The sequence below is a fragment of the Nelumbo nucifera genome, chromosome 4 (genome assembly GCF_055504915.1).
Source record: "Nelumbo nucifera cultivar China Antique chromosome 4, China Antique-T2T, whole genome shotgun sequence".
Lineage (NCBI taxonomy): Eukaryota > Viridiplantae > Streptophyta > Magnoliopsida > Proteales > Nelumbonaceae > Nelumbo > Nelumbo nucifera.
In genome coordinates, this window is record NC_142652.1 from 13,859,082 (window position 1) to 13,872,388 (window position 13,307).

Genomic DNA, 13,307 nt, shown 5'->3' on the forward strand with positions numbered 1-13,307 from the left:
ATGAAAACTTTGATTTAACATGTAATAAATATTAATGAATATATCATAGTTAACTCTTGCAACTATCCTTTATAAACAATCAAACCATGGGGTTTAATTTAATTGGAAGACGAAAAATACCTTTCAGAAATGGAATATATTTCCTTGGATTTGGAACTATCATTTCAAAATATCAATGGATTGGATGTTGGTAGGAAGTAGAGGGAGAGTTGATTAGGTAGGAGTTGGACCGAAAGAAACAGCATTGGATAGGGTAAAGGGTGTTCAATTTCATTCTGAATACGATCCCAACACAATAACAGCATTTGGATTTGGATCAGGTGGTGTCAGAAATTGCCAATGCATCAGATGGAGAGATGGTCTCATTGCCTTTGACACGCCATCCCTGATGGCATGATCCAACAAACAGTGGGTTACCCACTCAAGTTACTTATATTAGGCTATAGCCCATGGGCCATGTCAACCAACCAAACCACCCAACTGTGTGGACCATATCATCCCGTCGGTCCATCCCAACTCCAAACTCTTAACCCAATTGTCCATGTATGTATTACTATTATATTATAGACAGCATTACCAGCGAGTGGGAGAGGGAGTGAGTTTGACTCTGTAGTCTGTTGCATTGTGATTATTGCTAGCTTATATCTAATAATCTTCTTTCACATGCTCGCCATTTATGTATTATATTTCTATCTTTTCCTTTATTAAAAATTTTCCCTTTCTATGTCTTCTAATTATCATTTCATTTATTAAAAGGCAAAATTATTAGAATAGAAAAATACGCCATTGATTTCTTACATTCACTAAAATGACTACTACCCACTACCCATTAGTATTACCAACCCTCTCTCCCCGACAAGAAAATTATTAGTTAATCTTAAAAAAAAAGAAAAAAGAAAATAAATTAAAATAATGGTGGAGTGATTTGAGCACACCCCTACCCCTAATAATAAAATTGAAAGTGACAAAAATACCCTCACATTTCCACTTTTATTAGAAACGATGAATTTTTCATTTTTGTTTGTCTGCATCATATCATCAGCCATTGGGGATGTGCCCAAATCTGCCCCCAAAAACTCGAATTGAATTTTCAGCCGTTGCTTTCTTGCTTCCGAATGAAGTGAAATTATGCCCTTCACCTCTCTCTCTCTCTCTCTCTCTCTCTCTCTCTCTCTCTCTCTTGTGTTTTTTCACATTTTGGTGTAAACTCTCTCACTTGACTCGCACAGAAATGTGTAGTTTAAAAGCGTCCCTAGTCTACGGACAAACGCAGAGAGAAAAGGAGCTGGAGAGCGAAAGACGAACCTACGCAACCGACGAGCATCTCAACTAACCGTCTGAACGAACGCCGAAGAAGCCCGGCAATGTTGCCGTAGATATTAGCTACGCCACTGCTCTCCACCTGAGCCCACCTCTCACAAATGCGGGTTTCTGACGCCCATTTTTCTCCATCTCCGGCAATGGCTCAGCCGAAACGGTCATCCCCGACTCCACCCCAAAATGCTTCCACTAAGGATCTCAAACAGCGTGTCATTACCTGCCTCAACAAGCTCTCTGACCGAGACACTTATGCCATCGCTACCTCCGAGCTCGAATCCATCGCTCGGAATCTGAATCACGACTCCTTCTCCCCGTTCCTTACTTGCATCTACGATACGGATTCTTCCGAGAAATCACCTGTCCGTAAGCAATGCGTCCGTCTTCTAGGTTTCCTCTCTGAGACACATGGTGACGCTCTCTCTCCTTTCCTCTCTAAAATGCTAGCCAACATCGTCCGTCGCCTCAGAGACCCTGATTCCGCCATCCGGTTCGCTTGCATCGATGCGGTCTCCGCGATGGCCTCACAGATCACTAAGCCTCCCTTCTCCGTGTTCTTGAAGCCGTTAACGGAGGCCCTGCTGCTTGAGCAGGACTACAATTCGCAGATCGGTTCTGCGCTTTGTCTTGCTTCCGCGATTGATGCTTCTCCCGATCCGGACCCGGCGCAACTGCAGAGGCTTCTGCCCAGGCTCTTGAAGTTACTGAGGGCTGAGTGCTTCAAAGCGAAGCCAGCGCTGCTGTCGCTCATTGGCAGCATTGTTGGCGCCGGTGGTGCCTCCAGCCATAATGTTTTGCTGAATTTGATACCTTGTGCGGTTGACTTCTTGAGTAGTGGAGATTGGGCGGCGAGGAAGGCCGCCGCGGAGACGCTTGTGAAGTTGGCTATCGTGGAGAGGAATCTGTTGTCGGAGTTCAAGTCTTCGTGTATTACGTCTTTTGAAGCTCGGAGGTTCGATAAGGTCTGAAAAAGGTTACTCTTTTAGATTGACACGATTGAGATTCCTCGTTTTGTTAGAGTTTCATGATATCTGGTCTAATTGCATTTTGATATTGTCGTAGGTGAAGGCTGTTCGGGACACAATGAATCGGATGTTAGAAGCCTGGAAGGATGTTCCTGGCCTTCCTGATGAAATGTCGCCACCATCCCAATCCAAACCTTCTTCGAGAGGTAAGAGTGTTGTTGTTCTTTGCTTACTTTTCTTGTTTTCGAAAAGATTTTTCTGTATGCATATCTTGTCAGTTGTTACAGAGTCAGTAAGCGTGTTTCTTACTCGAATCTTTGTTAGAGATTGTTCAACCAGTCTATGACTTCAATTGCAGCTTCTGATACTCCCTGCCTCGGTTGTATTCGTTTGCTTAATTTGATGATTTCAATAAATGTCTTTTTATTCTCCTGGTTTAGATTTCTCAAGCCATCATGTCATCCACTGGCGAAACCTATGTAAATCTTATTCTGGTTTGTCACACTTACAGAGAGTGCCAGCGATGGGCGTTTTCCTCCTTACTCCATAAACTCTGTTTCCTTGGGCTTTGAGACTCCGCAATTGAAGAAGAAAACAATTTCCAAAAGCACACCATTGTCACCATATAAGTCACCCGAAACGAAAGTTAGAAAAAAGAGTCCATTGGAGACTAATGACACGAAACATGGTAAGCTGGAGTGCAAGAAGCCATCTGATTGGAAAATTGAGATTGCTGTTCCTCATTCTCAACCTTTTACTGTTCTCTGTGATGACGATGTTAAACAAAGAGATGGAAAGGTTCTGGAAGAAAATGAAAGCAGACACGGAACCAAAAGAGCCCTCTTTAATAAGAATTTCGATGACAAGATGTACAAGTTTGGAGGGTTAAGATCTGGGTCTCGTGTTGTCCCGTTTCATGACAAGGAGGGTTCTGAATCTACTATTGTGGTCAGTAATACAACTGAGGATATCTATGGCAACCACAAAGATAATGAGGACTTATGTTTGATACGAAAACAGCTGGTTCAGATTGAGAACCAACAATCCAGTCTATTGGATCTTCTCCAGGTATATATATATATATCCCAAAAGCATTATTATGTTTATTTTTCTTTTGTTAGTCCCTCACGGGTCTTTTGTTTCCATTTGAATCATACATATGATTTGTTCAGTGCCTGGGGTTCTGTCTGGCTACAAATATCATTTAGTGGTTAAAAATGCTCAATGTACCCAGAATTTTTACTCAACCATGAAAAACCTTCTGTATCTTCATTACTCTCTCGAATTAGTTGGGTTTTGGAACCTTAATTATTCCAATGGAAACAGAAAAATGTATTCTGTCATGAGTTGTAGCTAATTAACTTCCTATCCTTTCATCCAAAAAGTGGAGTAAGGATACATAAAAAAAAAAGCTTCAATGACTTGGAATCTTTGAATATCACTGCCATATTCTTCATCAATGTCAAATTTATAGGTGAATCTGCTTCATTGTAGTATATTTTATTTGCATGCTTAATATACAACATTGGAAAAATTTTTTGATGAATAATATACAACATTGAAATTGCATATCAAGTTTCTATGTCCGTCCATAGAAGAATCAATTCCAAAACCTGTCAGTGTTTTAAGGCATTTTCTAACAGAAGTAATAGTGTACTTTAATTTTAGAGAATCCTCTGCTAACTTATCCCTTCTCTTTCTTTCGTGAGTTTAGAAGTTTATTGGGAGCTCACAGAGTGGGATGCGATCGCTGGAGACACGTGTACATGGGCTAGAAATGGCACTGGATGAGATTTCCTATGACTTGGCTGTATCAACCGGAAGGATGTCAAAGACTGACACTGCAGGAAATACATGTTGTATGTTACCTGGTGCAGAATTTCTCAGTTCCAGGTTCTGGAAGAGAACAGATAGCCGATGTTCAACGTCAAGGTTCTCTTCTTCGGGGGGCACATCATCATTGGCTGCCATGAGAAAAATGACCGATAATGATGGAAATGCTGAACTTTTTATGCTGAAGAACAGGAGATTCCGACTCCAATGGGGCAGTGGATTTGTTGTGAATCCATTGGCAGAGATTCATAATGACTCCACGGGGAGTCCAAGGGTCTATTCAAACAGAATGACAAAGTCGGCAATTCAGGCTCTTGAGGGAAGGCAAGGTCACAATGGCAGTGGCCTTCTCACTGGGTTACTTCCAGCCGATGCAGTCAGCAGGTGAGTGTCGGTTGTGAAACTTAGATTCTTTGTTGTCATTGTTGAATGTGAATATGCGTTGGGTGTGTGGTGGGGCTAGATGCAGATTTGCTCAATCTTCTAATCTCAGTATACAGAGAAATGACTGTACTCGAAACATAATCAAACTATTAAAATTTAACAAATTGTCCAACTTTGGAAAACTTTTATTATACAATTGCTTAAGAACAGGGGAAGCCATGTCCAGCCTAGGTAGGAATTCCTATGACCATGTCCTTATGTACTTGGTCTCTTCTGTGAAAATGGGTCAAATGGTGCCTTCTTAAAATGGATCGGAATATTGTACTCTCAATTTATTTGCTTATGCATTTTATTTGTACTTGATCTTTTCTCTTTCATGTGAGGGTGGGTTGCTCCATTATGACCTGGGTGATCAGGGTTCAAATCAAACAGCCTCTCTGCATTGATCTGCTTACCCGATCTTACGTTCTTGCAATTTGTATTGATGGTTGCTGCTATGCTCCAGAACCTAATGTGTTTCTCTTTCTCCTCCGTTAATTTCCAGATCATCTGCGTAGATGGAGTGGAGGTTGAGTTTGCTAGAGGTCTCAGTATGTGAGAATGCGAGACTCACCATGGTTATTTCATCAATTAAAGATAGTAAGAGGTATGGTGAGGCTGAAAATTTACCTGGGAGGGACACCTGTGACAGAGAACGTGGGGCGAAAAATTGGCTTGGGGAGCAGTCTTCCTAATAGTTAATTAAAAGAGCAGGTTGATTCATAAAATAACTAAACAAAAGCAAGCATTCAATTAAGTTGGAGAATTCGGGATTGTAATTACGTGTGATCTTATATCAGACAGATGCCCTTACAGGGGAAAGAGGTGCAATGTACATAGAGAAGAAGAGGTTTTCCTTTCCTTTCTTTTTATCTGGTACTTGTTATCTGTTGCTCTGAAATTGATTAAAAAAAGAGGAATCATGTGAAGATATAAACTAATAATGGTCTTGACCATCGGCCCATAATTATTTAACCGTAGAGAAATACACAAGCCTTAAATGGCAGCCAGATTTAATGGGTAGGGAACCGGAGAGCCTGCAGCCTCCAAGCGATGCTGAATGATCATCTAATCTTACAATTTTTTGTTTCAGTTTTGGAAACAGAAGAAGGCACATATATAACCAAAACCATGTTTTCAAACCAGTTGGTTTTATTTTCTTTTGTTTTTAAAACTTGCAATAAGAAAAGCAATTCAAATTGGAGGAGAGCAGTGGTGAGAATGGGAGAAGGATGTCACTCTCCCATTTCCACTCTACAATTTTCTGAACGCCCAACTTAACCAGAAGATGGTAGATCCTTCCAAGCTAGACGCATCATCGCACGTATGAACTTATTCTTATGGGGTTAATTTGGGCTCTAAATGATCGGCGTTTTATTGGACCCTTGGGCGTCAAAAGGGATATAAGCCCAGATCCAATAACAAGAAGGCCAAACCAAATACAAAGCTAAGTGGGTGAGAGGTGAGGACTGAGGAGGAACCTTCCTCACAAGTCATAGGAAGGGAATGCCGACAACAAAAGGACTCCATGGCCGGTAAAGGTGGAACCCAGCCCGCGGGGCATCTCTGGCGGTGCATCCCCCCATGTGCAATCCACTTTCCATGCATCACATGATATATCTTGGTTTAGTTGACCAGCTACTGAACTATGGGCTGTTGAGATCTATACACATTGGAGAAGATTTTTTTTTTTTTTTTCCTTTTGTTTTTTGGGTTTGTTCAGTGAGTGTGTGTTTGTGTTCCCTGCCCCTCCTCCCTTTAGGAATGAAATCTCATTCTTGTCTGAACCAAATAAACTACAATTTCTATTATGAAGAATCTTGATTCCGATTCTAACTGCAAACCAAACGGACCCTGATTTGGTTTCAAAGGGCTCTCTCCAATCTCCACATTTACATTTCCAAGATGATATGTCACTCTATAAATCTTGTGTTCTCTTATTTCTTTCTCTGAGAAGGGCCTTAGTCCTTAGATTCCCTTCATTCTCTGCCAGTATAGTTATAGTATGGAGGCCATGTGTCCGAGAGCCTGGAAAGCCAATTAGGAACCTGAAAAAGGGTCGACCCAGTCCGTGGATAAGTTTGCTAGTCAAGTACAATTTATAAGCTAAAGCTAATAGCCTTGTTCTCCATTATTAGCATAAAGACTACTTTATAAAAAAAGGAAGTGGTGGACTCGTTGCCAGACTCTGCAAATATTAAAGATTGCAGAGATATGCTGCCAAGTGATGGCACAAAACTTGATGTCTTTCTTAATGTAGGGATTAGGGCAGGAATTGAGGACAAGTATCACCAAAGAGGATAAAAAGTAAGGTTGAATTATTAATTTTCAATTCAGTGTTTTTTTTTTTTAGGATTTTTGGACGATTTGCAGTCCCCTCCTAGTCAGAATGATCTATTCCCATAGTTTAGATAGGAATCAGAATAAGAATTAAAATCAGTTGAAATGGAATTCTCAAAGAAAGGGAGGGAATGACCATTCTATCAAATGGGAGAATGCCATAATCAAGAATGAAAATGGGATTCTGATTCTGTGCAATCAAACAATTAACCATTCTAATTCTAATTCCAAAACCTTATTCCCATGAGGTAAATGGACCCTTATTAGGTTGTATTTTGTCAGAGGAATTGATTTAGTGATTTCAATCCACATCAGCTGGTTCAACAAATCAGGAAAGTATTTGCTCAAAAATCAGCAAATCGATATAGGGATTAATATCTCACCACTTTCATGTTTAATGGTGATTTTCAAAGCCGAGGAAGATGGCTTCCAGGAAGAGGGGCGATTCTTGAAGTGAATATGACAAACATGGCAATGTCCATGCCAATGGTATATATGAATAATAGGTAGACAGCTGCACATTAGCATTATAACACCCTTTTTCATTTTCAATTTTTTCCAGAAACAGATGATTCTCCAAATCCTTCAATGTTGGTGATTCCTGATTCCTGGGGAATGTGGTTTAAAGGAATCAATTCCTCTTACCAAACACCATCCTAGTTGAGAGCAGTCAGAGTAAAAGATGTTTCGGATCTAAGGTGTCCCCTCATGATCTGCTGGTGCAGTTGGGGTCCAACTTGAATCGGATTGGGTTGAGCATTTGTTAAATTTTAAATGGGCCCAAACCCTAACCCGAGCCGATGTAGTTAAAAGTTTTTCAATTTGATCAACCCGATTTTCAGCCCTTAGTTTGTCGGTGGACCTAAAGCCTAGTCTTAGTGGGCCAGGCCGCCGAGACCTATCCTGAAAGTTTCTTCAACATTCAACAACCTGAACCGTGTCTAAAGATAAGCTTTGTACAACAAAGAGAGCAACAATGGCGTCCACTTAGAAGGTTCTACTTCTCTCGACACAACAGTACTGAGAAGTAATATAACAATTAACAAGTGAATTAGCTGTATTATTCTAAACGAGAGATGATGCCTAGGATGTGAATGGTGTGGTGTCTTTCGTGGCCGTAGGTGGTGGTGCTTCTATGTCTTTCGCCATCAAAGATAGCAGCGTTGTCCTGCCCTTGCCCTTGCCCTGCCCCTGCCATAAATACCGGATTACCAATTGTCAATTTCATACTCAGTTGGGGTGCCTTTCAGGATCCAATTTACCCATTGAATCAATGTTTTAAAATCCGACAAGGAACTGGAACCACTTTGGCCGTTGGTTTTTGGGTCAGAAATTTGACCATCTGGTTCGAATTGACGGTTTGTTTTAGTTTAAAAAAAATGGTGAAAATTGTTGTTCGGGTCAAATAAGTCAACAGTTCAATCACCTGGATCAGTGGACCGCTGATTAAGTCAATGGTTTTTAGTCAAAGAATGGGTTAAGGATAAAATAGAACCGATTGACCTAAACAATTCCCGAGCCTAACGGTCTGACCATCTGGATCAACTATGGTTCGGAAACACTATCTTATGGCTCCACTAAGAATTTAAGAGGACATGAACACACTTACTGTTTCGGTGAGAAAGGAAGGCATGGTGAACTTGGGATTCATGGATTTAACAACTTCAATCTGAGTGGAAAAGAGAGCAGAAACAGGTCTATGATCCGAAAATCTACTTTCGCTTCGATGATAAAAGAGTTGCCTTACACCTTTACCATACCACAAGATCCGATCACACCTGCACAAATGAACCTTTGTTATACCAATAATCAACTTAACTAAACAATTTTAGTTGAAAACCACACACACAAAAGCATTGCTCACACAATCTGTTACATCATTTTGATTTGCCTGTCTTTTTCTTTTCTTTTCCTATATATTTTCTTTTTGGGGTGGGGGCACAGGACCATAAGATGGAGTATGCTAGGCCATAACTAGCCATGCATTGAATATTAAGAGGATCTAAATGTAGGTCCTACCTATTTTTAGAGATAAACAATTAGCATGATCAGATGACTTCAGCCATATATATCATCACTATAGTGCTTTCTCTCCCATATATTATTTGGCACTATTGAAGTTAAGTTATGCTCTGTATTTTGATCTTTTTCTTGTTTGGTTGAGAAAAGATTTTGTCATCCCAAAAAAGACATTTAAAGTTTATTTTGGGTTATTTATAAAACATTATAAATGAAACTTTTCAACTTTTTTTATCGCATCAACGCATGGAAGATGCACCTTAACCAAACGGTTTTTAGACTGTTAAAATCTTAATACAAAAACTCCTTGCCAAACGGCACCTTAATTGGCTTACCATGCTGGAGTTCTTTGCTTCTCTCCTGTCAAAGTGGGGAGACCGCCTGAGTAGCGATTACAATTGGAACAAGGGTATTTGTAGGTGGGAGCAAACTCTATGTTTGCTTCCCTCCATCCTTGGAACACACCGCCATCCTCTTGCTCCCTCCGAAGCTGATCAAACTCTTGCAATGATCTCCAGTCTTGCTTCTTTATCAGTTCTCTCGCCAACCGATCCTCCAAGCACAACCTGTAGTTGAGATCCCCCAACCAGAATATCCGACTGCTCCACCAAAACATGTATATCAGAATTCATCTTATACTTCAGTTCTCTGAACATGATTTCAGTTTAAGACCTGAGAGAGGTCTCTGGTAGACATCAAAGCAATCTCAGGGCCCAGTGAGGTTAGACATATTTCAGTTACAAGATAGTTCCAGTTCATCTTCCCCTGTGAGGAATGAGGTTGTGAACTCAGTTGAGAACTGGAAGACCATGGACCTCGGCCGCCTGGGCCTGCATGATACCAGAGCCCAAAGCATAAGTGGGACGGCCAGACTGGGAGTAGCTTAGTTTGGAAAAATTGTAGAGACCCGGCACTCACCATAGTCCAGGCCAATGCCAACCTTTATAGTACCCCCAGAAGAAGAAGCCTCCCTTGAGAGTTGAGATCTTCTGCAACTTCAGATTCCCCCGGTGGTAGATACCCACTTACAATACTCCATTTGTAGAAAATAGGTTTGGTTAATTTGGGCACTTTGGTGAGTTGGTGATAAGCTTGGAATAGACTTTAGTCTCGATGTGGGTCCTAAAGCTTTTCCTGTAATGGAAGACACCATTTCCAGACTACATTGTTTAGTTTAGTAGCTCGTGGATGGATCGATCTCACAGGGTCACACTTTTCTATACAAGTATATAACGAATGGTGCGAAAGTGTTTTTGTTTCCCCTCTCCTCCTTGATTGACGAGGCGGATATTATTATCTTCTTATCAAACACCTAACTGTATCACAATTTCTTTGTCTCTTTTTTTTTGGGTAAGTAAGGACACAGTTGGGTGAAATAGGTAGGATATTTAGAACACTAATTAAATTAATTTTGTCATGAGAGGATAATCTAATTTATTCTCTTTTCAGAAAACTGATGTCCATGGTCCCATCCATTAATGGATTCACTCCTTATGACATGTTAGCCACGACCATGTGCCTTGTTAGATAGATAGATAGATAGAGAGAGAGAGACCCAATTGATGGGTGGGGCTGAAAGGCTGAAAACTTTGCTACAATGTGCCTTTTGTAACCCTCTCAGTTTTGGGTCATGAAAAGGAAGAATTAAACATCTCATTAATAAATGGATGAGTGCTAAAAGCCCTGATGTGGTGCATCACATGCAGCAGTTGTGTGATAGCAGTGGTCCACTGTTGTTTAAGAAACTTATTAGTACAGTTTTCTTAAAATGATCAGAAACCTCAATGAAGGTTCATGTACCAGTACTTTCTGAAGGGGAGGGAGGATGATTACTTACTCATGTCCTAAGATGGTGAGAGGATGTGAGCTACTGCGATCATGATGAAGCCGAGGGAATGAGGTTCGTCTGAAGATCTCAGAAACTTGATAATTCCTTCTGGTTTCATCCCCTTTCTTCTCACCGGAAGCTAGGTGGGCAGCAATGAAGCAAAAGCTGGTTCCTTCGATTGACATGCTAACCGAAACCGATCCCTTGTTTCCCAAATATCCCATAATTCCACAAGCCACTGAGCAAACTTTTACGTTGGAGACGCGATACTTCTTCACCAAATCCCCCCTCATCCAAACACTGATGAACACACCGACCATTTTCTTGCTTGCCATTAGCTTGTACTTACTGGTAGACGACGAGACTCCATCTGCTGGTTCCTCCTGCTGGAGACTGCTCCGCCGGTCTCTAACTGGGGTTCTCGTTCCGCCGATGACCCTGTCGGTTGTCCTCGATTCTGAACCTGAAACTTGTCCATAGTAATAATTGTCACTGGAGATTGGATGCAGCATGGGCGTCAACCAAGGGCTCCCAAGTTTGTTGTTGAGGGTCTTCCCGATGAGCGAATTCCATTTTGTTTCCACCGTCGCATCTTCTGCTCCGATCACGTTGCAGACCTTCAACGGGACAACCTCTTGGAAGCTGCTGCAACCAAATCGTTAATTTGCGATCCTTAACCAGGCAGCAATCAAGGATCGATGTAAAACAGGGTTCACTGACGTCCATACCCAAGAACATAAATGTCAGCTGGGTCGTTGAGATTCAACCAGTCGTCCAAGTCTACGGCCAAACTTCCTACGGGTGACCTTCCTGCAACATTCCAAGTACCCACGAAGACCCTGCCATTGAAAGACAATAATCGCCATTTACATATAGATAGAACCCAGAAAGCGAAACTCCAAGTTTAAAATTGAAGTCAAATAAAAACAATTACGCACCTGAACTCAGTAGTTTGGACGCAAGATCCCTTCTCCAGGGAATTAACAATACTATCGTCCGAGTAATCACTGTCGTCGTCGTCGTCATCACAATCTACAAATTAACAAGAAAACGAGCATCACAGTCCAAGTGTCGAATGGCATCGGCATACAAAAGCGAAATCAGATATACAAGATCTCAAGAAAAGTGGGGGAAAAAGATCTAGCTAGAAATTTATTTGGTTTAACCTGAATCTTTAATGGTATGAAATCGGCTTTCTCCCTTCTTTTTCCATTTAAGCCAATTTCGCAGCTTTCCTGGAGGAGCATATCGATCCCGTAAATCCATGCCCCGATCACTACTTAAGGAGTGAGAGAAGACTCTCGCTTCGCTTGCTTGGCCTTGTGCGTTGTGCGCATAGAATGATTGATGCAGTAAGCAGGAAGCAGTATATATATATTCATTTATCATTCGCTTACCATCACAGAGACACAGTAACGTTACTTGTACAGTCAATAGTCATGTCTTGACCCTAAGGTCAATTGAATTAATCGCCTATACGACAAACAAAGAATGTTTCGTGATGTTGACAGGAGGATCAGGCCCATTACGAAAGACTGATTATGAACCTAAGCGCGCGAGAATTCAGTATGTTGGCATTAATTTGGGGACAGAGTATTGTCCGAGGCCTCCATCCCTATAACTTGCCACATGGCTAATGTTTAAACGATTCAGGCACCTGGCCAGAAATTGCACAGATGATTATAGCAATGTGATTTTATTGGTATTTATTTGAAGGGCAAATTTCTTAAACTACTTATTGTATTAAAGTGACATTATGTGATTGATATTTTTTTTTTAATTCTTAAAATACTCTTTTTATGAAATGTTCATCGTCATCCCTTACCCAATTTCATTTCATCCCACTAAATCTGCAATTGTTGGTGTTCTTTGAGATATTTTTTGAGTAACAGTCAACCAAGACAATTCGGGTGGCATTTGCCTGAGAAGAGCATGTGCCCACGTTGCTGTGAATGAAGATGGATGTGTAGGTGGATTAGAATTTACAATGTCCACCTCTCCAAAACATCATTGTCAGAGCTACTTTCTCATCTTCCTCAAACTTTTCATCACTTGGGTTTTGATGAATCAATTTTTGGTGATGTATCAATTTTTCGTGCTAAGTACTTCATCATTCGGTCTGCTTTCAAGTGGCCGATGATTCAGAGGCCAAAGTGGAGAATTTTGTTGGATGAGGACCTGGATGCCGAGTTGACCAAGCCGAGCTGGGAGTGGACTAGGTGCCGAGCTGGGGGCAGTTTAGGTGTCGAGCTGACCAAAGGACCAAGCTGCATATTAGGTGCCAAGGTGACTAGAGGGCCGAGCTGACCAGAGGGCCGAGTTGCGTATTAGGTGTCGAGCTGACTAGTGGCGAGCTAGATTGATTGTTGAGCTTCGTAGTTCTTTAGAGATCTGCAAGGAATCAATGTCAGAGGACTCGAGGTGGCTAACCCGGCGAGGTCGCTCCGATGCTTACTTGCCCCCCCTATGCCATTGGGGTTGATGCCTTTATATAGGCATTGTTTGGTGTGGATTTCACGCACCGCATCCGAGATTTCCGAGAGGTCATCTAAGTGGTCTGAGATTCCCGAAGGCAACCGCTA

The 13,307-nt window shown here is 41.4% G+C and overlaps 2 protein-coding genes across 3 annotated transcripts; one reads left to right on the forward strand and one right to left on the reverse strand.

Moving 5' to 3' along the window:
* The first annotated feature begins 1,061 nt into the window (after positions 1–1,061).
* On the forward strand, positions 1,062–5,479 carry LOC104608001 (TORTIFOLIA1-like protein 4). The gene is made up of 5 exons (XM_019199530.2): positions 1,062–2,279; positions 2,380–2,488; positions 2,794–3,350; positions 3,997–4,499; positions 5,044–5,479. Exons 1-5 carry the CDS (start codon positions 1,422–1,424, stop codon positions 5,054–5,056), a joined length of 2,040 nt encoding a protein of 679 aa, XP_019055075.2. The 5' UTR covers positions 1,062–1,421; the 3' UTR covers positions 5,057–5,479.
* Positions 5,480–7,779: 2,300 nt separating this feature from the next.
* Positions 7,780–12,115, reverse strand: LOC104608002 (type IV inositol polyphosphate 5-phosphatase 9-like). Of its 2 annotated transcripts, none has more exons than XM_010273833.2 (7): positions 11,892–12,115; positions 11,664–11,757; positions 11,454–11,564; positions 10,735–11,367; positions 9,233–9,496; positions 8,488–8,656; positions 7,780–8,069 (listed from the first exon to the last, which is right to left on the reverse strand). In XM_010273833.2, the coding sequence occupies exons 1-7, from the start codon at positions 12,112–12,114 to the stop codon at positions 7,962–7,964; spliced, it is 1,602 nt and encodes a 533-aa protein (XP_010272135.2). In that variant the 5' UTR covers position 12,115; the 3' UTR covers positions 7,780–7,961. The 2 variants fall into 2 exon arrangements, with proteins under 2 accessions (XP_010272135.2, XP_088742499.1); XM_088886373.1 differs by having other exon boundaries at positions 10,735–11,370.
* Positions 12,116–13,307: the final 1,192 nt, after the last annotated feature.

Bases quoted from the DNA above. Each gene is read 5' to 3' on its own strand.
- LOC104608001 (XM_019199530.2), top strand. From the start codon at position 1,422: ATGCGGGTTTCTGACGCCCATTTTTCTCCATCTCCGGCAATGGCTCAG. The intron at 2,489-2,793 runs GTAAGAGTGTTG...TCACACTTACAG, and splicing joins ATCCAAACCTTCTTCGAGAG to AGAGTGCCAGCGATGGGCGT. The intron at 3,351-3,996 runs GTATATATATAT...TCGTGAGTTTAG, and splicing joins GTCTATTGGATCTTCTCCAG to AAGTTTATTGGGAGCTCACA.
- LOC104608002 (XM_088886373.1), bottom strand. From the start codon at position 12,114: ATGATAAATGAATATATATATACTGCTTCCTGCTTACTGCATCAATCA. The intron at 11,758-11,891 runs GTTAAACCAAAT...GTTAATTTGTAG, and splicing joins TCATACCATTAAAGATTCAG to ATTGTGATGACGACGACGAC. The intron at 8,070-8,487 runs GTAAGTGTGTTC...TATTTATGGCAG, and splicing joins CTTCCTTTCTCACCGAAACA to GGGCAGGGCAAGGGCAAGGG.